The sequence below is a fragment of the Crocodylus siamensis genome, chromosome 10 (genome assembly GCF_052110815.1).
Source record: "Crocodylus siamensis isolate JL-2025a chromosome 10, ASM5211081v1, whole genome shotgun sequence".
NCBI classification, from domain to species: domain Eukaryota; kingdom Metazoa; phylum Chordata; order Crocodylia; family Crocodylidae; genus Crocodylus; species Crocodylus siamensis.
In genome coordinates this window covers 2,161,237-2,187,553 of record NC_143404.1, presented here as the reverse complement: position 1 = coordinate 2,187,553, position 26,317 = coordinate 2,161,237, and the positions used below count along the sequence as shown (strand labels likewise).

The 26,317-nt window shown below is 47.3% G+C and overlaps 1 protein-coding gene across 7 annotated transcripts in view; it reads left to right on the top strand.

The window, feature by feature from the left end:
• The window catches only part of SGCD (sarcoglycan delta), a 404,288-nt gene that overhangs the window by 353,432 nt on the left and 24,539 nt on the right, over nt 1–26,317 (top strand). For all 7 annotated transcript variants that reach the window (XM_090020858.1, XM_090020859.1, XM_090020860.1 and 4 more), the window contains one exon: nt 1,428–1,500. In XM_090020858.1, the coding sequence (XP_089876984.1) occupies nt 1,428–1,500 (73 nt within the window). The remainder of the gene's footprint in view (nt 1–1,427; nt 1,501–26,317) is intronic.

Here is a 26,317-nt window from a genome sequence, read left to right as displayed (position 1 = left end):
AATAACGCTGCACATGGTTTAAAGACTTAAGTGATAGGTCTCAAAAAGTCATTTGTGTAGTGGCTCCCCTCTGGATCTTTTCTTCGGTGCTCTTGAAAATGGCTGGTAAAGTTTGTAAGGTGATGCTAAAATAAGGATAGGTCGGAGTCACCGTTATCTCTCTTCTCCTACCACGTTGGGCTTCTTTGAACCTCATTGCCTTTTACTAGAGGTAAACATACCGTCAGAAATCTTGGACCAAATAACTTACCTGATGGGCAAGCCTATACTGGAAAGCAGAGCTCAGAAAAGGCTCACAACTCAGGATCAATACCCTGGCCCTGAACTCGGTTCTTAAAGGAAAGGGGAGTGTATGACACTTAAATGTATATGGAGGTCAATACTGAGTAGGGGTATGAAGGTGGTCTTGCCGTGGTATGCAGCATGGGTGACTGTGATGGGATTACTGTGGCCAGCAGTAATGTCTGCACCTCCAGAAGGTGGGTGAAAAACTGGAATGGGTTCGGTGTTCAGTTGAGAGTAATGAAGCAGCGGGACGGATGAATTTCCCACAGGCTGCGGAGGAGTCTCCGTCACTCTGAGTGGTTACGTCAGGGTGCCGTGTCTTTCCACCACAAAGATCTGGACTTGATGCAGGAATGACTGGGTGCAGCTCTTTGGCCTCTGTTGTTATGCAGGAGGTCAGATGAGATGACCGAAACAGTCCCTTCGGGCCTTGAAACCTAGACATCTGTTAACAATGCCTATTCAGGGTGAACACCTAGTGGGCTGCCCATCTGACAAAGCTTGAATGTGAGAAAAGTGCTGTCCCTGGCATGATCTACCTGAGAGCCTGGAGCAGTGGCAGGTCATGTTCTGGTCTCACCACAAAACCAGTGGCAGAGCTGCAACTCGGTTCAAGGCCTGCTGCCTTCATCCTGTGTCTTCCCCATGGGGCAGCACCCCCTCCAACTGGCCACGCAGCAGCTTAGCCTGCATTGCATGCCATTTGGAGCGGCTCCACGAAACCAGGATTGGATTCTCTCCTTGGAGTCCAGCTCAGAAAGAAAACCTGAGAATAAGACGCATGCCTCTATCCTAGTTAACAAAGCATGTGTTTGTATGTGGAAGCATTTATCCTTGGCAAGCGTTCCTATTTTCCAAGCTGGCTGCTTTCATTGGAGCAGCAACATTTTTCCATGCCCAGAAGACAGGTCGTGGCCAATGCGAGCACCGTCCCCGTGCAAGGTGCAATCGAGGCAGCCAGGTTTGCAAATTCAGCTCCACGTCCCAGACCTGGATGCTTCCACAGACTGTGCGGGTGTGTGCAGGGCGACATGGGGGTCAGATGAGCTGTAAATATTGCCAAGTGTGATTTGCAAGTCAGTCCCCTGCTGACAGTTTGTTCCATCTCCAACTTGTGTTCTGTTTTTGTTTTGTTCTTTCAGGAGCAGAAGGCACAGTGTTCCCTAAATCCATAGAAACTCCCAATGTCAGGGCAGACCCCTTCAAGGAACTAAGGTAAACTTTGGACTATGGTTTAAACGTAATGCAGTGGTGCCTTGTTGGAATTCAGCATACTGATTTGTGGTGTTTGCATCTCTGCACGCGCAGGCAGAGAGTTCGCTTTGCGGTACATGGAGCAGGGGATATGATTCTGCCTTTCAGGGCTACAACCCCTTCCCCGACATGGTAATATTGTCTAGTAGAGCTCAAGTGCCACATTCACTGAAACACCACCCACCAAAACCTGTTCTGGGGGCACAGGCGTCTCAGCTCCAGAGATTCACCACTGCCCTCGTACTAATGCAGAGCTCCACTTACTTCAGAAGATGCATACTAGCCATGAGCAAGCCACTGGAGGTTTGATATCTAGGATAAGGGGAACAAGCAGCTCCTTGAATAGGAGATATTTTGGGTGAGGGGACTTATGTTAACTAACCCTTGCAGCCTCTCCCCATTTCCCCCCAATAGTATCTGCTTACAATATGATGGGTAGGTGGGTAGAGTTGTGAAGGGGCACTTGGCCAACGCAGGGTATGCAGGAGGTAACAAAACTCACCGCGTTTCCCAACCTGGATCCCATTCGTTTCGGTAACTGAGATTTCAGATGCAGTGAAAAAGATGGGCCCTGCCACTTGTCAGCTAGATGCTTTCCCACACAGATGATGGGAGAAAGCCCCAAGGTCTGTTACGGACTAAGTCATTTGAATGCCTTCATCCAAGTAGACATGAAGTCAGCGCACTCTGTAATTAACCCCTACTCAGAAACATGTCTCATCACTAGACCTTTTGGTGCCTGATCTTTCTTCCTTGGGGAAGTTCACTGAGGATGTGGTGTGAGCTCAGGAGTTAGGTCTACATGCCACAGACTTAGTTCATCCCTCTCAACATGGCCCTGTGTGTATATTTACAGCACTGAGACAGGACATGGGACAAATAGTTATCGGTAAAGGTTTCCACACCGATATTGGAAGTAGTTATGAACCAACCAGATCACAGGGCAAGTTCAGACATGGCTTAGTACAGAAAGACAAAAACCCTGAACTGAATCAATTCAGTTTTCACAGGTTAGTCTAAGCAGCATCAATTGAACGGATGAGCGAGTGAACAGACATTCACTTTTGATCCCAGAAACTCTGCCACATGCCTGCAGTGGCCCAGACCAGAAGCCGGGAGGAGCCTCCTGCTCAACTGGAGCAGACAGCTTGGGCCAAGGCTTGCGAAGGGGGGCAGGGTCGGCAGGGGAGGTGCAAATCATCCTGGGATGCTGGGGGACTGTGAGTAAACTTGAATCTGGAGGGGATCTGGGACAGAAATTCAACAACCCAATTTAACCTGAATCAGTTCAGTCCGATAGTACATCCATCCAGGTTTACCTTAAACCAGTTTCGGCTGTTTTGAAAGTGGATTATGTGCGTTGAACTTCTGTTGGGTTACAGATTTGAGCCGATATCCAATCACTTTATACCAGTTAATGCATAACTTCTGTCCTAGCCCTTCTGAGTATCTTTCACCTTTTTTTCCTGTTTCTGGGGAAACATTCCCAGTTGTTTCCATTTAAAAAAATCAGATCACTAATACCAGGGTGTTTTGCTTCAGTTCACTCTAGAAGCCCACTGTACTGCAGTCTGCGTTAGCATTCGCCATACTGCCTCCCTCTTGAGACTGGGTTGTATTTTCTTAAAATGATGGAGTACATGCAGGCCAGATCCAGGGGCAGGGTCTCCACTGGCAGAAGACCCACCGGGAAGCGATGTGACCGCATAGTTACAGCTTGCTGCGTGGTGCTTCTAATTCCTTCAATCCACTGAGCATCAGTTTCCCTGTTTTTCCTTCAAAAAAAGGTGGCAGCTACGGTTGCTACCTATAGGAGAGGAAACCCCCTGCTCCTGTCACCGCTGGGAAGAACATGTGCGTGCCTGCTTCCCTTTGCTTAATACACACTTCTTGTCCTCTGGGAAGAAACGTCGCTCCATAACATCCGTCTCTCCACCCCCTCCACGTTCCCCGCTTTTTCCCACCTTGCAACTACCGTCCGCGGCGTCTGCATGTCACCAGGAATGATATGTTCCAGGTGATTACACAAGCATCATTCTCAGCAGACGGTCTGTCGTCTTCCGGCAGATGAATGGTCTTGGTTCATGCAGGCTAGTTCATTTATTAGTCACTGGCTGCTTTACAAGTACATGGTCACCTTTCCGGAGAACAGTAGCTGTTTCGCTGTTGATCACCGCCCGCTTCTGGCTGGCCGCCTCGTTTGAATCTTCTCTTCAAATGTCTTTGGCGTGCGGTGGCCGAGACGGGGGGCATTCAGGCAGCCGTACTTTGGTAGCACGCGCCCGAAGCGCCAGGGGCACAGCTGCAGCGTTGAACGTTTCCTGTAGGGGAGAGCCATATGCTCATCAGGATCGGGTTGCTCCGTGTTTGACCCCGTTTCTGAGCTAGCGTGCTCATTTTGCTCTGTATACACAGGCAGCAATGAACTGCTCCTTTGCTGCAGCCAGGCTCGTCGGGCAGGGGTCAATATAAATCCAGATCAGGCCAAAACCACGCGCGACTTTGTTGTCAAAGATCACGAAGAGTTTCTCTAGTGGAGGCTGGTGAGGGATGGCGCTGGGTAATGCGACATATTCTGCGAAGTGGTGTCTTAAGCACTTAACAAGTCGAACTGGTTGAAAAATGGAAAGCACGTAGTTGTAGATGTTTTCAAACAAACAAGCGCAGGCGCTGAACACAGTCTGGCCGCGTTAGCATGGTACCGTGCTCCTCTAATTAGCCCGGGTGTGCGCCGGCTGGATATAGCCTGAGAACTGAACAGCTTCTGTAGGAACAGGACCCCACCAAAATACCGGAGGCTAATTAACTGCATAGATGGCATGCATGCATTTTCCTCGGGTATTAAGGGGGTGGAAATAATAGTTTTTCCTTGATTCCTGAACTTTTCTTCCAGGCCAAACCAGTGAGCTACTGCTTAGGGCATTTTAGCAGCAGAGCAAAGAAAGAAGAAATCATGGAGTGATACAGAGGCCAGCACCTTTCACCCCAAAATATTATAAGGAAGAAAAATGCATTTAGTCACCAGCACAAGCCAACCAAACCGGAGTGCCCCTTCTCCCTTTACCAGTCAAGCACAGGAAAGGGGACATACATTCCCTCAGGCCTGAAGGGATTTATTCTTTGACCAAAGTTAATTATGACCCACTAAAACTACCAAATGGCAGATGAAATGCACTTACAGTATGATTTTATTAGTACAGTGCTGTCACATGTACAGTAGCAAGCTATCTAAATAGTCCAAGTGAGACCTGTTGTACTAGACAGCAATTTAAATACAATGTTCAGCTAATGTAGCAATATTCATTTTGTAAAATAATAATTCTTGACGAATTAAGGTCTCTTTCATCTGCGTTTCACTAGGCAGCGTAGACGCTTTCAATAAATGGGCACGCACGCTATCTCAGTCCAAAACCCATTACATTCATAAAGATTAATAAGATAAGAATGGGAAGAAATGAGGAAAATTAATGGGACTAAAAGAGGAAATAGTTGATGAAAAATGGGAGACGGTTACTGAGCCGTATTTTAGCGGTGCAGGGAAAAGAGGGGCCTACATCCCCAGCTGGTGTCAGTGATGGAGAGAGTGATTTGTACCAGTGGTGCAACTGGCCCATGTTGGTTTCTGACTAGCTTATCCCAAAGGACCCAGTTCTGCTCTTAGCTACCCTAAGAGCAATGCTGAGAGCAGCACTGGGGGACAGCAGGCTTGGGCTCCAGGAGTGAACATTATCCCCTGCATCACAATAACAAATGCTGGAGAGTTATTTCATATAACCAAGTCTGCTAACTAGGTACAAGCAAGCCAGGCCTTACATACACGCTGGGCTCTGCCGGCTTGAAGAACATGCACCACTAGAAGCCCCACAAGGTGTTTTAGAGGATACTGCCCTATTTCTTATGCACTGCCAAAGTCCTGATCTATCTGGGGATTAGTTATCTAGCAACCCCCACCTCATCTAATTGCATCCTCATGGTAGTTACAACTGGCTGAGGCATTTTTGCCGTTGGACCAAGCTTCCTGGAGCCAGTGGAAGCTCCTTGTCGCTGAAGCTCAGCATCTGGTAGCTCTCCAGAGCCCCCTTCCACCTCGTGAGATCTGCTGCAGAGCCTAGCAAAGGCAATAGGAGTCTTTCCCTACATTTCAGAGGGCCCTGTACTCTATACAGTGTACTTCTGAGGTCAGGCTTGAGAGCAGTCAGGGCCAAACTTTTGGGCAGGCATGCCACAAATTAGCCCCACATCTCCCCTGAGTGGTACTCCGATACATTTCCCCCCACCTGATCTGCTGCTCTGTTTTCTGCTCCCTATAGGCCACTGTGCTGCCTGCCCCCTCCCCGGTCTGACACAGGCTGGTCGCCCTACTTCACAGCATGAAGGCAATCTTGTTGGTTGGGTTAGCTCTCTCATACCATATCCCTACTGCATTCTCCTCCCCCCCGCAGCTGGCCAGGGGGCATCTCGCCCTGCCTCGTCATTACCTTCCCTACCACCCTTTGCTGTCCTTCTCCACCCTGCTTTAGCCCTTCGTCTGCTGCTTTTTATTTTTTAGCACTGGAAGCGCGTGCTGAATCGGAGCCCTGGCTGGCAGAAAACAGTCAAGCACCGCGCAAGTGTATAGTGCTTGTACTGAGTTACACCAGTGAGGCAAGTGGTGCCACTCTAGTTAAATCGGGGCACCCATATCTTTCATGTGGATGTTGATCAAGTCTGCACAGAAAGGTCAAACCTCCTGAGAGGGCTCCTAGGAGCAGCTCTCAATTGTGAAACGCTGCCGGGCGAGACCTTCAGCGAGATGCTGCCAGGAATAGGCTTCTGGACAAGAGATGCTGGGGTGTCTCCTGTGCACCAGTTCTCCCATTTGCCCTTTGGCCACAGCCAAGGATGAAGCCCTCTTTAAGAGCTGGACGTTAAGCTAGCATAAATCTAATGATTGTTTGGCTGCAGCTGTAAAAGCTTCTTGATTTCTTGAAGCAGAACAGGAAGGATCCTAGAGCCAGCTCCAGTCCCAGGTATTTCAGACCACCACGTCACATCCAGCTTCTTGCACAGCGAGGGAGGGTCTTTGCTCACATTACTCCACTTCCCTCCCATTGTGCATAGCTTGGCACTTCCCAACCTTATTATTTGTCCCATTGGTTATCATTAACCCTGAAGCCTCTCGATCACGCTCTGACCCAAGTTCCTTTACACTATAAATTTGCAGAGGCGGTGAGGTTACCAACCCAGCAGGGAGTTTAGTACCGAGGCATCGAATCTGCCAAGAGCTGCCTCAACACCCTAATTTAGCTGCTAGATGCAAACTTTTCTGTTGGCCTTGGGCTGCTTCGGTTTTACCTCCATCCTGGTTGCTTCAGCTGCCTTCCAAGTACAGCTCTGATTTTTATAGCAGTCGCTCTTCTGACTTCAGAGACAAGCATATGCTAATACAGTGGGATCCTCTAAATCATCCAATATGCACCATATGCAGAGGTGGCTTCTGCAGCTGTGTGACAATTGCTTGACCTACCGATGTGAAAGGAGCACTGCACCCTAAAATGTCACACTGCAGATTAAGGGGGGGCAGGGTATATTTGAAGGGGCATTAAAATACTGGGGTACACGTAAAATGATGCAAGTCTGGTCAATAAGGACCATTCCAGTGCTGATCTGTATTCATAGTAACATGTATATGGAAAAGAGAAAAAACAAGTGGGGATAAGGGAACACTTGCTCTAGCACAAACCCCAGATATAGGTGTTAAAAAATGCAACAGGACAAACAGCAACTATAACCACGAGCGAGTTTGTATTAAAATAAGCCCCTGTGAATTGGGCATCCGTGTGTACATGGGAAGGAGTGCGGGTGGAAACAGATATGCCCCACTGCTGTTACATGACCCTCCTGTAGAAAAGTGTGGCATGAGAATAAGGAAGCCAAAAGGCAGTCCTGATTCACAAGCGGATCGTCACATTGAATGGGGACTGAACGGCACGGCAGACATCCTGCCATGCAAAAGTAACTTCTCCCCCTGGTAATTGGTCATGAAAGTCATGAGACCGCTGCCCCCACCCAAGCAATTATGCAGCATAATCACAGTCAGTTCCCATTTAACCTACCATATTGCTCCAATAAGGAAAATATTGCTCGATTATTCTGGTCCTGCAGTCCTTCTTAAATGAAGACAGGTTTCCTATACTGCCAAATAAGTCTTTGTTTCTGGGGTGATAGTCATCATTAATCCTGCCTGTTATCTCCGGTGGAACATTTGTTTAGATTTACGAGATTTATCTCCTGTCTGGGGGCATTGTACCCGCAACTGCCATTTGGTGCTTGGTAGAGGAATTGTCATTTGCTCCTTAATCAGAGCCTGTGTGCCGTCAACAAGGGTAGTTCACAAAGGCCTATGCGCCAAGATCCTTTGGGACCGAAGAGAAACTTCCCTGTATGCATCAGTCTGTCCAGACAGACATTAGCATACGCGCACTCGAATCGTACAAGAGCAGAAGCTTGATTTTTTTTGTCGCTACCAGGGCTGCACACCACTAACCTTGAGTGGAAAATAGATGCTAATAAATGCAGGGTCTTAAAAATGTGAATTATAGCCATTTCACACTTCACGGCAGACTCGCAGTGGTGAAATGGCTTAATACTTAATTACAATGCTTGTCCTTCCCTCAAGTGCAGATGACATCCCTCTGATAGATTTTGCAATGACATCTGTGGAAATAAGAGGAGAAGCTAATTAGTGATTCATATCATCCAGAATATTGACCATGCACTGATTAAAAGGGTGGGCTGACACCCATTCCAACTTGATGCATGCATCTGTTAGTTTAGTCTGCTCCCCGAGGTGGGTTTTTGGTTGGTTTTTTTTGGAAGGCCTTACCGAAAATGAGAGCAATGCCTTCCGGCCCCTGGAATGCAGATGCTGAGAGCAAACGCTCCTTTTCATTTACATTTCATTAATGGTGAAGCACGGCGACGCAGCACGGCAGTGGGATGCTTTATGGCTTGCACTCCAGGGGAGATAACTTCTCTGTGGTCTCTTGGGAGCATTTTTGTGGTGTTGACTGTAATGGATCTGCAGAGTATTGACCAAGCACAACCGTAAGCATGCTAAAAGCAGTCATTAGACAAGTCCCTAGCAGCGAGCCAGCCTATTCGTTTCCATGCCGGTTGTGCAGCGCGCTCCTCCTCCTCTTCTTGCAACAGCATTTCCACTGAAGTATTTATGTAGGTGAGCTCCGAGGTAATGTACTGTAAATCAACTCTTGTACCGGCATGAGATGTGACATTTTTAATAAACTGTGAGATTCTCAATCACTGTTGTTATCATAACAGCTTTTACGCTTAAAATATAGCTGTCTGCAGAAAGAGTACTGCGCGTGGAATAAAACAGCAAATGAAGGGTGGGTTGGAAGCGACATTGCCCTTGTCTCAAACTCGTGATTAAGATCCCAGCCCAGCTCTGATTTCCTTGCAAACTCTATTGTACTTGGAACTGAATTATTCTCAGGGAAATCTTGGCCCATCCATGGGAAAGGAGAGCTGTTACTTGCAGCGCAGTCTCCAATGACCGGAGGCCACCCAATGATCAGCGTGGAAAGGCATGCTGTTTTTGCCGTCATCTCTGAACGGGGTACCCGTAGGTGAGAATTGACAAGGGAACAGTTGTCCTATTTTTATGAGCTGAGCTTTTGGTCTCTGAAGGAGCGTTTTGCGCGCTCGTGCTTTCCCATGATTATAGCGGGCAGGAAATTCCAGCAGTCAGGTGCACATACCTGCATGGTTGCCTTTGTGCTGAGCTTCTCCTTGCACAGAGGAAACTTTGAATGGCTCAAGACTCACATAACTAGCTCTCTTTGCTAGCTGTACACCAACTGCTCCTGGGAAAAAAAACCAAAACAAATTATGGCAGGAAAGGAGCTTGGCCAGAGCATCCTCCTGTCCTGTAACCCGGGATCTGAGGTCAGAAACGGTGTTGGGCATCATATATTAGAGCAGTATATTGATATTAGACCAGTATATATATATATATATATATATATATATATATATAGATCTATATTAGATCAATATAGATCTATATTAGATCAATATTCTTGGCTTATTTGACCCTTTATACCATTTTTCATTGAAGAAAAAGAAGAGTGCCTGCATTTGAAAACTGTTCCTCGCGTAGATATTGCTGAGCAGATTTAATCCACAGGAAATTGTGGCAGCCTCGGCTTTTTGAATATCATTAATTCCCTAGCATGCAGAGCAGGCCAGAGATGCATAAGGTCATAAAAAAAAAAAAGCCATTTCGTTCTGTATTTTTCAAACGGCTTTTTGGTGGGTGGTCTTCCTCGTGGCCCCGCAGCGGCACAGCTAATGAGGGCCCGTTTCTAAACAGGACTCAGATTCAAAAAGCTGCATCCCTCAGGCATGGGAACAGCACTTTGAAAAGAGGAGAGCTCGTGCTTATTCATCCACCGTGGCGCGAGCACCGTGTCAGAAATGATTTCCTTATCGCCAGCCCGTTTCGAATGAAGCGCATTAAACATGGAGCTGCCGCTCTGCCATGGGTGGCGACTATAGTTGCTCTCTAGGTGAGTCGTAATGAATCCCCAGGGCCTGGATCAAAGATATATAAGTAGACACAGCTACAAAAGAAGGCCCCTTTTGTTTTCCCTATGGGTATGTTAGGGATTGAGCTGGACCAGAAATCCTGGACCACTTCAGCAACTCGGTGGCACGCCCCAATGGGTTTTCCTTGCAGTTCTTCCCCTGCTCTCTGCCTGGACCTCACAGTTAGCCAGTTATTGCTGGTCAGACCCAGAGAAAAATGGTCATCCCCTCTGCAACCCCAAGGAGAGGAAAGCCTCACTCAGGAGGAGAGGAAGGCGAGTGGCACCTGCTTCTAAAGAGGGATGGACAGGGGATCCCTCCTCCTCTTCCTTTGAGGAGGGTCTCGAGAGGCAGCGGTCTTACTTCCCAACTTGGCTGGCACTTCTGGGAAGACGACGTGCCCCGCAGCCGGGCGGGCTGCCATCGAGACGATTCCTGGGAAGGAGAGCCGAAGTCGTCTCTGGCCAGACCTTCAGAAAGAACGACGAAAGGCTGAACTTCATCGGTTTTGCATGCAAAGTGGTAGCAGCTGTTTCTCCCATCAGCCGAAGTGGCTGTTATAAATATACAAATACATACACCTCATTGGCAAGTAAAATAATGTGCGTGTTTCATTTCAGCTACACGAGGGCAATGTGTCCTTGGATGGAATAAGCCAAATGAGTATTATAGTGGTGTGTATCACACCACGCCGTGTGGCTTCAGGGCCATGTAGATGTGGAAGCAGAAATTTGATTACAACCCAGTAATAGGCAGAAAGCAGATGACTGCCTCCGAGAGAGAGTCAGAAAAATACATTTTGAAACGCGTCTCCCGAGACGGGGAAGCAAATTTCACAGGGCATGGACGGTAGCGTCGGGAGAGGGCTCTCCCTCCCGAGAGTGGAGTAACACGGGGCACGAGCTGAGATTGAAATGGTGCTGGGCTCATGGGAGCTGACAGCTCTTTCACGAGCTGCAACGCTCACGTGGGTCCTTCTTTATTTATTGAAGCCCATGACCCATTTGTCAATGTTAGATGACAGCGTTGGCAATTTAAAGCAGTATTTCAGGTCAGGGTCACTCCTGGGTGACCCTGTTAGCCGGCTCTGGCGGGGGGGTGGGCAAGGGAGACGTGCAACCTTGCACGTGGCAGCTGGTCCGGTTGGCATCCCACAGCTTCCAAGTGCCTTTCCCTTCCTCCCCTAGCAGGACTTTTATGAAGCCGTGGGCTCAAAACAAACCTCCAGCCAAAATTGCTCAGGGGGTCTAGGAGCAAGGAGATCATCCAGTGCCCAGCCAAGGTGATCCCGGCTAAGTCCAACCACACTTGGGATCATTATTTCCATCAGTTGTGCGTTGGGCAGAAGGGTCCCTGGGTGTCTTCCGCTGAGACGAGCTGCAAGGCAGGTCAGGCTCTCTTATGGCATAGACGCAGGCACCAAACCAAGGCAAAGACATAGAGCATCTTCCAAAACGGTGTTTTGTCACACGCAAAACACGTGTTTTAGTGACACGAGTCAAGGTCCTCGTCACTCTCATGAGGCCGTGCAAGGGCGGAAAAGGCAGTAAGTAACCCCCTTGTTCTCCTTGTCTCAGGCCTGCCCCCATGACAGTCCCTAGGCTGGCAAAGCAGAGTCATAGGCGCCTGGATTGTGCCTCACCCGCCGCGCTTGACCGGCATGCGGGGAGATGTTTTCTGCTCCGCGGTTAAAGAGATGAAGCGACTCGCCGTTGCTTCACAAGCGTGACTCTGAGCTACAATTCAGCCTCCATGCTCCTGAAGGACCCCAGCTATAAACAGGCCCCTTGTTCTGCAGGGCAGAGAGTAGCGACCGGGCCCTAGTACACCGCCAAAAGTCAGAACCTGCAGCCCAAAATCTCGCTGTGTTTTTCCTGCAAAGGGGATAGTTCATGGACGATTGCCCCTCCTCTGCCAAGTTCTCTTCTTACCGCAAGTTGTGGGGAGGGTCACTTTGATGCATGCCCGAAGTGATGCCGGGGACCCTGTTCAGGAGAATAAGCACAAAAAATAAAAGGCTTGGGTTGCAAAGTGCAGGAACAGCGGAGGTCATGACACAAGGGAAAAGCATTGCCTCCCAGCAAGCATTGGAAGTGCCGAGGGGTCGGGGTAACGAAGGGATACTGCCGCCAAAATGAAATGTTCCCTGCCAGTGAACTTAATGAAAAGCTGCTTACATTTGATATAATAATGGGGGGGAAAAAGCAGAAAAAGGAGGAGGCAGCGTTTTACGCCTGTGGCACTGGATTGTGCTGGAGCAGGATAAAAATGTGCCAGGTCCTGGATCTCTCTTGAAGTGTTAACATTTTGAGAGACAGAGAAGGAGGTAATGTAAGTGTCAGGTTTTTTTTATTAAAGATTTGATGTCCTAGCTTTAATTGAAGGCATAGTAAATATAAATGGAGATTAATGGTGGGTTATTAGAATGGTTTCCTTTGATAGATAAAATGCAGTATCTTCTCACAAGGTGTCAGAGGTTAAAGATTATTACTGCTTCATATGGCTTCTGTAATGAAAGTCTCTCTGTTACAACTCATGGGGTATTGTTGAAAGCGCGAGTCTGTGTATGTGTGTGGAGTCATTTGTAATGGATTAAAATTGCAGTAAAACTCCCATAAGAAAAACGGGATGTCTGACAAGTATCAGCTTGTGAGCTCTCCAAAAAAGACAACAGTTTTTATAAACCTGAAGCTTGGGCGTAAGGCCTCCTTCGCTGCAAGCTAAAAGCGAGAACCTGAAAAGCAGCTGACAAACTTCTGGAAACCTAAATCCTGATCCTAATGCAAGCTGTAGATTTCCCTAGGTTAGATGCTATGGGATGTTAACAGGCCCTAAGCTGCTGCATGGTTTATACACTTCTAATTAATTAAAAATGACATTTCTGACAGATCCTTTCAGGGTAGAAAGTTAAGTCCTTCATAATTACTATGCATTCCTATCTGCAAACGCCGCCAAACCACTTTGTACTAAATTATCCAACTCTTGTTCCCATGCGGCGCCCAGGAGCGTGCTGAGAACGCCGTGAAAAAAAATAATCCCAGTCATGATGCTGGAGGCTGCTTCATGCCCTTCCTAGCCCAGTCCTAAGTTTCCAGAGTGTATTGTGTTTAGGCAACAACTCCTTCCATGGCACTTTTCCTTTGCTAACGTAGGATCATCTCTTCAGTTCTTCATGTTATTAGTGCTGGGCCAATTCCTGGAGCCTTCCGCTTGCCTGCAGGAAAGTCCCCACGAGAAGCCACAACTTGGTAGCGCTCCTTGTATCCCCAAGCCATTGTTCAGATACAAAAAAGATCAATCCTGACAGCATCCCTGTAAGGTTGATCCCTGTATATTTTGTTTTTCTCACATGCAAAGCAGGAAAAGTAGGTGTGTGGGTTACCATAGATTTATGTATAATTCACTGCCATCCAGCCAGGTCCTTTTCTTAAACATACTGAACACGTTTACAAAGGAGCCGTTCATCCAAGAAGCACCATATTGGTCCAGACTTGGTCCCAAACATCAAACCCATAATTCGTGCATCCTAAAACACTGCAGTCACTGATTGCAACCATCCACAGATATTCAGGCTGAAACCGCGTGGTTTCTTCGTAACTGAGAGTTAGCACCGATCCACATACGCCGAGAGGAAGCATTCCCTCTCTCTTTCAAAAAAAGTGAGAATATTCCTATTTAGTTCCTTGCAAAACCTGCTCACTTTAAAAAATATCCTGAAGCCGGTTCTGCTAAAGCCAGGGAGGTAGGATTGTTCTGTTGGACTTTTACTAACTTGTTCTTGTCTGTGCTATTGAGCAGCTGCCAACTTTTGCGAAATGCCCGCTGATTACATGGAGTGCACAGGTGCTCCTAATGGACAGTGTTGGGCCCCATTGGTAGAGGAAGGATGGGTGGGTGGATGGATGTTTTAAACAAAGTAGCAGCATCACATCCTGATTTCATTACAGTATTTGTCCAACTACAAGATATACATTGTTCAAGTGATAGCAGAGTGAAGAGGTAAGCCCCAGCCAGACGGAAGAAATCGGGCAATGAAGGACAACGGCAAACAGGGATGTTGCTTGCAAAATGAAGACGCTTTAGTCTTCATCGCAAACCTCTGACGCACATTCAGTCACTCGGCCTGCCACCGGCCCAGAATATACTTCCCAAACTCTCCTGTAATTTATGCCGTCGCCTCCAAGAGATGCGTATATTCGTTAATGCTGTGTCTTGCCCTAGGAGCTGATGTGACACGAGAGGATGTTTGCATGTAGACGTGGAGGCTGCTCAGGAGGGAGCTGCATATGTCCCCACATCACTGCCCCTGCCCCCAGCAATATGTCGAAGCATTTGTACGATACCAAAGGGCTGAGCTCGAGACCCACTGTCCATCTCCTTGACGAAAGTGTCCCTTTTCTGGATGTCAAGTCTCCAGCTAGCAGGGATGCCTCAAGTAACGAGCGTGAAGAAATCTTGTTGGTTGTATTCTGCATTTCAACACCCGCATGCGCGCCGTGCTGCTGAGCAAATGCCGTTGTCTTCGTTCCGCATTTCCAAAGGACACTTGATTTGGGGGGAGGAATTCCTCTCTTGTCACATCTTTTGCTTAGAATAATAAATTACAAAAATAGATGCATGAGGAACTGGGCCGAAACATCAACTCATTTCACAGAGGCCACCAAACAGCTGCCAGCTGTAATGACTTTCTCTCACTCCCCACCTGGTCCGGATTCAAACTGGTGACCTAGAGATGAAAGGCTTCTGTATCACATTAGCAGTCCCCTGAGCCGTGCAGGCTCCCGTCACCACTTGAGCCAGAAAAAGTGAGATGCACCCCATAAAATCGGGCAGATGGCTCCAGGGCGGGCAGCAACAGGGTACAGGACCTTCCATCTCAAGCTCATCGGTTTGAATCCGGACCAGGTGGGTACTGACCAAGAGTCATTACCGGCCGCCAGCTGTTCAGCTGCATCCATGAAACGGCCGGATGGTCCCTGGCCGGTCCCTAGCGGGCCGGAATTCGCAGCACATCGCACTCGCACGAAAAGCCACCATCGCAATTAGTGCTTTTTCACATGCCCTGGGCTCAGCAGCGAAACCGGGGACCATGAAGGGAGGAAGAAAAGAGAGAAGTAGTCCTATGCCAAAAGAGTCCTGTGCCCTTCTAAGCCGCGTGTTGCAGAGGGGAAAGGGGTCTCCCTGCTTCTTGGTTTGAGCAGTGTGTCGGTGCTGTCATACCACTGAAAAAAACAGAGGACTATTTTAATTGGATTTGAACTTTTTATTTTTTTTGATAACCATTGGAAAAAAAAAAAGCCCTTTGAATAGCCCTGGCAAGTAACTAGAAGCTACCCCCAGGCCTGGCTGGAAGGAAGTTTTCTAGCTGGAGTTGATGCCACTAGGGAAAGTTTGATTATTGGCAGGGACAGTTCTTAAAACTGACCCTTTCCCCACGTGATTGCAAGGAGCTGTCGGGAATTAACAACCGTGACATGGATTATTAATGTATCCAGTCAACTCCTCCTGTTCCCTGTTTTTTCCAAAATAAGTATTCCCACCAGCTCCTAGCACCTAGATTATCCATCAGGGCCACCTGCTGTAACAATCATCGGCGGCAGAGCGGTTTCGCTGCCGTCAGACAATGCTAAATCCCCCTGAAAATTGACATTTGCTGAAACCAGGCGTTTCAAGAAGTGCAGCATCTGAAAGTGCAAAGACAGATTAATGGCAGGGCAGAGCAGAGCGGGCGAGAAGCAGCGAAACCCTAGACTCACCTCGGTAAATTAGTCGCCTACGGATTTATGGTTATTAGTCATGATTTTAAAAAAAAAAAAAAAAAAGGCAAAGGCAGCCAGTGATTTGTAGGTAGCTAATTTGAGACACCACAAAGAGGCCTGACTCGCAGAGGGTGGGTAGATCAGCTCTTTCTTAAAATCAGAAGCTCTCCAGCTGAGCTGGAGAAAAAATTGCTGAAGTCAATCCACTGAAGTCTTGGTCCACTCGTGCATTTTATACTTTCATGGACTTCAAGGATCGAGATCTGGAAGAAGTTTAAGAACAAGACATTTGGAAGAGAGTCTGGCGGGGATGTGGCTTCCAGGCAGGTTCAAAACTCACGTCTTTCACCAAGAAAAATGAGCTCCGTGGTCCTTAACATCCTATAACAACATGCAACATCATATGACACCATGCGGTCCTCAATAAATGGAGGAACGACGGAGTCTTTGAGTGAAGCGATAGAGATAATACTTTGCGTGCGTGTTCATGAAGGAGAGAGAAGGCAGGGTGGGCTCTGCATTAGTCCGTGCATAACTGCACTGGGATGAATTAATATCACCCCGCAACGTGCCACCTGCATAGTCTTCAGATCCTCGTTATCTTGATGAGAAAACTCCTGTTTCCTCAGAAGTGCAGGTACAAGTTTAAGTACTAGTGAGAGCTGGAGCCACAGGATGGTGGGGGAGAAGGGATGCATTGCTGCCTCTTTTATTGATGGGATCGCCTTTGTCATGGAGTTAAGTTGTGGCATGTAAATACTGTTGTATGAGCAGTTTAATGTACGTGGACTGCAGCAGGGCTGAGGCCAAGCGATGGACGTGGTACATGCTGAGCTAGCAACTGCGTCCGCGCTAGCGATGGTCTGAGTGGTCCCTGTTTTGCTTTGGAGGAGGACAGTAGAGCAACCCCGATGACATACCGTATGTTCACTTAGGACTTGGTTTCCCCAAGGGGAGGGTGACAATATGGTATTTATCAAGGCCATAACTTTGAGTTATCTATAGGAGGTGATGGGCTGGACCGCGCATAGGTTCCTGTCCATGGTATATGAGCACTGGTCGCAGCTCTAGAGTGCAAATAAAAGCATCCTGCGCACAGCCACCCCGCTAGCACAACCATCCTCTGCTACAAGGAAAAAACCACTCGGAGACGGACATACTGGCGGCTTTACCAGTAGTGCTGTTGAACTACTCCCACTGTGCTTTCTATTTCCCAGCTAGAAATGTTCCCAGCGACTCTTAATACATGCTCAGTCTACCCGAACATGCGTCCAGATTGAAGTGAACCTCAACAATGTTTCCTTGTGTTGGGATTAATTATTTTAGAGCTGTTGTCATAATCACGGTGCAAAGTCAGAGCAAAAAGTACCGTCATGGATGTTGCACTCATGGGATTCATAGCTAGCATCCCCAAACGTGTCAGGCCTTGCAGCTGTACCTTTCCAGGCTGCAATTTCCACTTTCCTAGGCTGACATTTCCCTCCCGCTCAGACGAAGTTGTGGCTAAATCGCTCTGTACCAGCCGGACTTGTCCTGTGGGTCTGACTGCAGTCAGGCACCTTGTTGGCCAGCGTCAAGACAGCAATCAGTCTTCTCAAAACCACCATCTTTCCTGGTTTAACAGTAGAAGCAAAGCACCCAGGAAAAGAGGATTTTGGAAGTCTGTATGCAGACCTGCCCTGCCAAAGAATTCACCACCCCCTGATGGTAGAGTTGCCAGGCTTCATGTTTCCACATACTCCTACCATGGTCCCCTGTGCCCTAAGCTAGTTGCAAACAGCTATCGTGCCTCTGTCTTGAAGAAACCCTGTTACTCATCCCAGATGTCTGCCTCTGGTAATCATCTTAGGTAATATCGTCCTCTTCTTGCCTGCTTTTAGGTTCTTTGTGTTGTTATTCTTGCTGGACCAACTCCTGGAGCCTTCAGCTTTCCTGCAGGAAAATCCCCAGGAGAAGCCACAACATGATGGTGCACTAGGAAGGTCCTTGTATCCCCAAGCCATTGTTCAGATACAAAAATGATGCATCCTTACAACAGCCCTGTGAGGTAGATCCCTGTAGAGGTAGGTCCTTGCCTGCTTTTCCCAGAGGTGTTGACCCAACACCATCCTAAAGCATAAACAACTAGGCCAACACCCGCGCTTCATAAGTGAGTACAAGGCAGCCCCCAGTCCATCACACTGGACATCGAAAGGACCAAACAAGGCATCTAAAATAAATAGGGAATGGAGCAATCTTCTGTTTGCCCGCTTCAGCTGGGGGAAGAGATGGCAAAACCTTCTCATTTAAGAGCCCCGGGGCTGGTCCAGTGCCCAGCAGCTCGGCGCTTGCTTCGCACTTGGGACACTCAGGTCATCCTTAGCAGGTCAGTCAAGGGTGGGACGTAGCATCCTCCCCGTGTCCAAAAGCTCATGGCAATATTGGCCACGCCAGTGAGCTCTCCAGCCTGGATCCCTTCCCTAATCCTGACTCTTTTAATGTGGCGCAAAAGGAAATCTCTGTCTCACCAGGTTCAGCTCTGATTATTTTCTAGGCCTGCCGTCCTACCGTGCCGCTAATGTCCCTAGAGCTTTTGAAGTTCGTTACAGGCTGTATTTATGACATGGCAGATGGGCAGGCCGGGGGGGATGCTGGCAGAGCAGACAACCAGGAAAATGGGCTTTTTCTATTTGTGTCAGGAAAGTGAGAGGCACGCGTTGGTAGGTATCGGGGGCAGGTCTCAGGATTAAGGCACTTAGTGACACAACACTAACCTGCCACGGGTAAAGCAGGGGAACCACGACAGCCAAATGTTGTTAATATACGCTTGAGAGATGTCAGGTAGAGGCCATACCCCACTATGGAGGAAGGCAAACCCCACCGGTCTGTATCAATGTGCCCACGAGGACAGATTCCTTCCGGATCCCAATTCTGGCATCGGTGTAAGCCTGAGCAAAGGGGCAAGACCCTCCAGCAGGAATTTCTGGCTTTGGTCCCAGCAGGAGCATTGGCACAACCCACTCAAAGTCCCCGGCTAGTGCCTCGGAGAGTGGCTTAAAAATACCCTGACGCCCATAATGGTACTAGCTTCCCTCGTACAACAGACTGTGGGTGAACCACAACACTGACAACATGCACCAAGAAATCCTAAACACTTTTTCTTACACTAGGTAAAGAGGGAGCGCTTTGGTACAGGTAGGGGTTGACAAATGCAGAAGGTGGGCCTTGTGGACGACTGGGCTGTACTGGGGAGAAGGAGGCTGTCGAGTATCTATGGGCTGCTCTGATCACTCCAGCTAGGATCACATTACATTTTGCAGAGCAGTGTCACAAAGCTCACATTGCCAATGACTAGGCTTCCCCGATTCAGTGAATAAGGCAGCGTCCTTCTCTTGTGCAATGCATTAAACGCAAGGCAAACGTTACTAGCCATTTCTGCACCCTGGGCAGGGATAGACTGCATTAAAATAGGATTCTTCAACACCCTTCATAAGGTGCAGCATGAGGATGTTGGCACAGAGCTACGAGGTTACTTCCAAATGTCCCAAACAACAGAAAAAGTTTCATTTTTTGAAGCCCTCCCAGTTCAGGAGGAAATTACAGCCAGGTTGTTACTGATGCATCTTATAAGATCCTCTGATACTATGCCAGGCATCTGTCTGGCAGGTGTGGGAATGCTGTCTGCTGGTCACGCTGATAAAGATCAAATTATAAAAGACCTCAATGAATCGCAGCTGGCCAGCATCAGTCTGTTTGCAAAGTTGCCAGCCGCCAAATGGCCCTGTCATCTCACTGTGGCATCGGCCAGTGCAGTGCTGATTTCTCTTTAATTATAAAGGAAAGCAGTAAGACTTGCAAGCTGTGGACATGAGAGGAAATAAAATCCTCCTGCATGCTGCGTTGGAGGAACAGGAGAACTCCCATCTGGATCGTCACCCGCAAAAAGGGGGTGGCAGTGTCTACCTTCTCGCGCTGCCTCCTGTGAGTAGCTCTAAAGCAAAAGTCACTACCAAGACAATCGGACTTTCGATTTTTCCAATTTCAATATACTATCATTTCCAACTTTGTTATACAGACTACAGGACGAGCCAGAGCAACCTTTCTCATCTGCAAGGGGAAAGCTCGACTGTTCTGCAACTAAATGGCAACGACATAATCATTGTCAAAATATACAAGCTGCCCTCTGCCGCGTTGTCGGCCATGTCCTATTTACAACCAGACAACCTTATATGCAGGCGACTTCAATTGTCAACATTAATAGTAGCAATGGAGACAATTTGTGTCTCTGGGCAAGCCTGAATGGTATAACTCTCATATATGACCCGAAGGAGCCATGTACCCTCCATGCTGGATGTTTGAACGTTCAGACAAACCCAGATCACGCCTGGTGGAAAGGGAATTTGAGTAAAATAGTTGACAGGTTTCCATCATCTCAGCACAGACCCTCACTCATCAGCACCGGCAAGACAATTTTTCAGCCCACACCATCCAGACCAGCTCCAAAATGAGTCTTTTGAAGGGTGGATTGGCCAAAGGCTGACCATCGAGAGAGCAAATCAGCTAGAGGATCCATCAGAAACCCACATTGATCCAGGCTATAATGCATGTACACACTGCCTGATTGAAATAGCTAAACTCCGTGTACCTGGAGATTATAAGAAGCCTCTATGTGCCGTGCTGGGATGAGCAGTGCAGACAGCTCTGTAACATCATCAAGCGTTGCGATGAAACTGTAAAAAGGATTACAGAACAGCTGGCTTTCACATTGAACAGTATCACAAAGGAGAGATGGCTCACTCCCACAGAAGGGTTGGATATGACCCACTTGCGAAGACAATCATGGTGCATTTATTAACCACCTCATAAGCAAAGGCACCAAAAAAAGGACATTTCACCATTGTGAAAATACTATGCAACAACAGCAAGTACGGTAACCCAAGCAAGCAACAGGCAGGAATGATTAGACCCGACTCGTGAACAACTTAAATCACCCACCGTCAACCTTAATTTCACTGCTTCCATCTCTGATGGTGAGTTCAATGCAGCTATTAAAGGGATCGAGACTGGCAAGGCTGCTGGACCAGTTCAGATATTCCCAGAATTCATTAACAAGCTTGGAAGCACAATGAAAAGATGGCTTTGGAAATTCATGTATAAGCATCTCGGACTTGCAAAAATTTGGAGGAAAGCTGATGTTCTTGCTAGGCCGAAACCCAATAAGCCACCAGAGGATCCAAAGAGCTCCCGCCCCATCTCGTTACTGCGTGCTCCATACAAACTCATGGAGCGCGTAAGTCAGACTAAAATAGAGAACATCATTGATCCCCAGCTCCCAGAAGAACGAGCTGGCTTCCCGAAAAAGTGGTCGACCACCGATCGAGCTACGTTACTTACATCTGACAAAGAAAACGGGTTTGGAACGAGGCAGAAAACAAGAGCGATCTTTATCGACCTTGCAGCCGCCTATGATGCTGTACAGTACCAAAGCCTCAAAGATAAACTGCACGCTATGCTACCTGACTGCAAGCTATGTGCTTTCATCATGAACATGATCTCCAGCAGATCTTTTAAACTCACTACTAGCCAAGGAGAAAAAAGCAGTATGAACTTTGAAGAACGAGGTCCCTCCAGGGTCAGGGCTAGCACCGATACTTTTCAATGCGTGCATCTCAGACTTTCCGTATAAAACGTCTAAGCAATGCACGCGTCCTGACAATGTTGCCATAGTAGCCCAAGGAATTAACATGATCAAACTTGAAAATTAAAGCTGAGCATCGATAAATCAGCATCATCACTCTTCCACCTGGACAGTTGCTGAGCCAGGAGCACGCTGAATGTCAGAGTAGGAAACCACATCCTTCCCCGTGAGCATACCCAACCTACCTCGGAGTCGCATTAGACATCTACAAACATCACGTTCAGAAAGTCAGCAATAAAATCTCTGCGTGGGTAGCTGCCTTGAGATGTTTAGCCATGGCTGCCCACATCAAAGGGCTCACAACCACTGCACTCAGGACGGTATATGGCCCTGCAGAATATTGTGCTCCTGGATGGTCCAGAAGTTATCACACTAAAAGAGCTCACCATTGTGCTTAACAGTGCACAGAGACTCATAACAGGCTGCACAGCTTGTAGACACACACACGCACTCCCTGTACTCCCTGGCATTTGACCAAGTGATATAAGAAGACAGACCCTAACATCGTTACTGGCAATAGAGGCAAGAGATGACAAAAATCACCTGCTCCATCAGCTGTTAACTGAAGACCTGCATAGATGGAGGCGTAAGAGGCTTAAAGGTCATAAAATACTCATGCATGAAGCCCACAAGCTCCTGGAAGACACTGGGGATGCTGAACCAAATGCCGGGAACGGTCAGACCTATTCCTGCAGCATCTTATACCAACACCACACGGTCCCCCGTTGGGCACGACCTTGACAGAGGAGCTCGGGTCAAGCTGAACAGACTGAGATTTGGATACAGACTCTTCAAAACAGCAGTTCACGAGTTGAATATCTTGGACGGCCCCTGTGCGGATGCGGTGACCACCAAACGGCACAGCACTTCATTGAAAGCTGCAGTCTTTGCAAACGCCCAGACAAGGCACACGGACACTGCAGATTGAGCCCAAAGGCCATGCTACGTATCACATAAGCAGCTAGTCTACGTCCTTCCCAGACCTGAGGAAAAGCACTTGTTATCCCCGATCTCTCCCAGCTGTACCAGTTGGTCGAATAAACGATAATACCGGACCTCACAAATCTAGAGCCCCAAAGGTTGTAAGGCACCTCCATGACTTAAGACACTTTTGAAGAATTCCTAGGTACCTATTTTCATCTCCTAACTACTCTTAAAAACTGGCTCTTGGCCCAAAGCTGAATGTCAAGAATTGCTTTGCTTTTTGAATGCAGTTAGCATTTGGGGTTTGGTTTTTTTTAGTACATTCTTTTGATTGCTTAAAACAAGTCTACTCCATAAAACAGTATCAACAAGTGTCCTCCCACAACCGATCACGGAAAGGAAATTTTAGCGCCGCCAGAAAAAAAATACTCCAATAGTGTAATCTTGAAAAACACTAAGTCTAGGTCAAGGACTGAAACCTGGGTGCTGCTGGCATTTTGCTAACAAGGAGCACAGTGAAATGATCCCCCTCCGCACAAAGGTCCCGAATCACCGGCTTTTCGAGCGCACGCGGTCAGGAATTGCGGGGAGCGCCTCTGCGACGCCCAGTCGAGACGGGCTGATGAGTAGGAGGAATGAAAATCAAGGACTCTCTGCTCTTTCCTTGATGGCCTCTGATTCTCCATGCCGAACACGTAACAAAGTCGCTACTCCAGCATCTCGCTCTGAACGGGCGAGTGGGACAGACGAGAAGTAGGCACCTCCCACCCCCTCCATTGAAAATAAATACATGAGCAGACTGATTGGAAACACGCCATTGACTTTCAAAAGGCAGGTCTGGGATCTCAGCCCTTTCCCCGGCAGAATAGATATACCGTATTTTTTTGTATCTTTATCAAGTGGAGCCAGAGCTAGATGAATGAGTCGATGTTGGCAGCACTTGAAAACTTTTGTTTGGGCATTGGGAAACATCAAAGCCCGATCCTGAAAATGAAAGGAGGCAGGGGAGAAAAATCATGATTCACTGATGCTGGGGAAGTTCATTAGAGATATTAGAGAAGTTAAGGGAAACGAAGAGAGAACGGGATTTAATTGGATATTTGTGCCGCTCCATTCCTGGAAAACATTGGTGACAAAACCTTCAGCAGATCAGGCGAAGACCGATGTGAATCCCTCCATCAAGCGTCAGCTGGGGCAGTTAGCACCAGAAAATAGTGACGCACGAATGGGTGTTGGGAAACGTTACAAGACCGCTTTAGTTTGCACAAGTTACCAGAGATGAACAACAGCCTTTTTATTACCTAAAACCAGTTTAACTCCTGTCATGACATGTAAAAACCAAATATAAATGCACAAAATGTGCATTTCTAGCAAAAGACAAGGAGCGATGAATTTAAGAAAAGAATGGCTGTCAATGCCGTGTCTTCCCATTGATGGGTTGATCTGTTTTTATGTAGGGTTACTTTCATCTCTCTTCCGCTGTCTGCTCCATTTCCTCCCCACCATGGTCCCTTTCTTTTCTTTTCTCTTCCATATTCCACCATGTTTTCCTTCCGGGTTTTCTTTTTATGTCTTTCTCTATCCACAGTAACTCCTCACAGAAATGCAAACCAATAAAGCTGAATCTTGAGTAAAATAACAGACCTGTGATGTGCAAGCAGGGTGCTAAATAGATAAGCACTCGGATGAGAGGATTTAGCCAGGGGTGATCCTACCTTGAACAGGGACAAAAATGAGTACCTGAGGTCCCTGCCAGCCCGAGTTTTTCCATCTGATTCTATGCAAAAACAAGTGCCAAATTCCTTAGCTACAACCTCCTATTTCATCTTGAAACGGTTTTGCATTTTTACAAGTTTCAGCTTGAATATGCCTTCATGCAGCAATGAGACTGTTCAGCACTTAATGTTCTCATTCATGAGGCCAGATCGATTTTTTTTTAAGTGATGTAAGGTTAAGCGATCTATTTCTTTAGAATCTTTATGTTTTGCTACATTAAAAAAAGAGATGTTGGGAGAAGGTCTCACCCCAGTTCCTTCTGTGCAATCCCACTGATTTCAGTGGGTCAGCATAAGCCTAGGACCAAATTTGCTCCTTCATGCACTTCTTTTGGCCCCAACCTCAACTACTTGAAGGCTTTGCAACTCCTTGTCATGGACTTCCTTGGCACCATGATTTCTCTTTCTTCTTTTCTTACAATTGCATTTGAAAGCAGGAGCTTAAACTTGCAAAAATGCCTTTGAAATGGTTCCTTCTTCCACATGCAGCAATTTCATAACCTCCATGAGAATAAGCCATTCCTAAACAGAGTCCTCAGGTTGTCACAGCAGGCGATTAAGCATCGGTACAATTTACCAAGGGATGTGATCGATCTTCCTCCCCTTGGGTGTTCGAAGCAAGACACAGATGCATAGACTACTGCAACCAGGTTATTGGGTGAAACTTTCTAGCCTGTTTTATGCCAGCAGTCCAGCGAGTCTTTTGAAACTATGATCTTTTAGCTGTCAGGTGGTCTGGATTTGGGTTAGTTGGTTGTATTTTGTTTTTCTGGCTTTGCAGGGTAAGTTAACAATGGACGTGGAAAGCACTAGGTCAGATTTAGTGGTTACCAATCTCTGACCCTGGAGGGGTGTTTTATCCCCCACCAGAGCTGAGTCCTGCGCCTCCCTTTCTGTAGTCATAATGGGCACTTTTAAAATGGATGGGGGGCACTTTTCTGACTCATTGCACTTCTCCGCATCTGCCGGCTGATCATTAGAGATGCAGATGGAGAGCGGATAGAGTCAAGTATGAAGAAATTTGGGCTGGAAATTAGATTTCTAGCCATCCCGTCAGAGGAGAGATGTTCTGGAAATGCTTTCTGGGAGGCGTGGTGGGGAGAGCAAGACACCGATCGAGCTCTTTGTTCATCCCTACGAAGTGTATACGAGGTTGTTGCCTGTGGTAGGCAACGGACTGGATTTGATGAGCTCTCATCTTGCCTTCTGTCCTTGGTTCCTATGGACATGGCTATACCCCTTGCAATTGCGTCTTAAATATAAATAACAGCTGAAGAAGGAATGCTACCCTTAGGAGAATGTGCCCTGTAAATGTAAAAAATGATGCATATTTACCCTTTTAACTGGTGTAGCGTGGACAGAAATGGCATTTTCTTCTGTATAATGCAAAGTAATTGAAACCTTGTTATGGGCTCTATATATTTCTAATCAGAGGGGAAAAGTGACTTCATTCCCACAGATTTGCTGTTGACAGGCTTCAGAGAAGGCTCGGTGAAGTGTGAAAATTGACATTTAGCAAACAGCAATTCAGGCTCCATTTTTGTGAAGTTGCATGAAATAAACCTCCGGTCTAAGACAAAATGTGTGGTCAGTAGTGCTATTGGATGCCGCTTGTCTCATTACTGCTGTTAATTAAAAAAGGGGACCAAAAGCCAAAGCCAAAGTCAATAAGATTGTTAATAAAGATTTAATGCAGTGGAATCGTTATAAATGGCCTGTACAGTGAATGGCTGTGCCACGGGGGTATCATGGTGTCGTAAGGTCTGTAAATGCGTTTTCAGAAATAGCCATCAGGTTGTAGCCAATTTGTCATGCTAAATAACCTCTTCAAATCCACTTAGGGAAGCCTGTACATGGCTCCACAATTTATGATAGGGATTCACCACTAGCTGCTGCTGTGTGCACACGCAGTTGTTTGCACGCGGTGCCAGCAACTCCTCGCCCTTCAGAAGTGCATTTCCCCCTTTCCGAAGCTGGTGTTGCGCTTGCCTTTGTGGTTAGTGATTTATTATTCATTGTAATCCCTTTAGGAGGCACCAAAGAAAAGGTAAAGT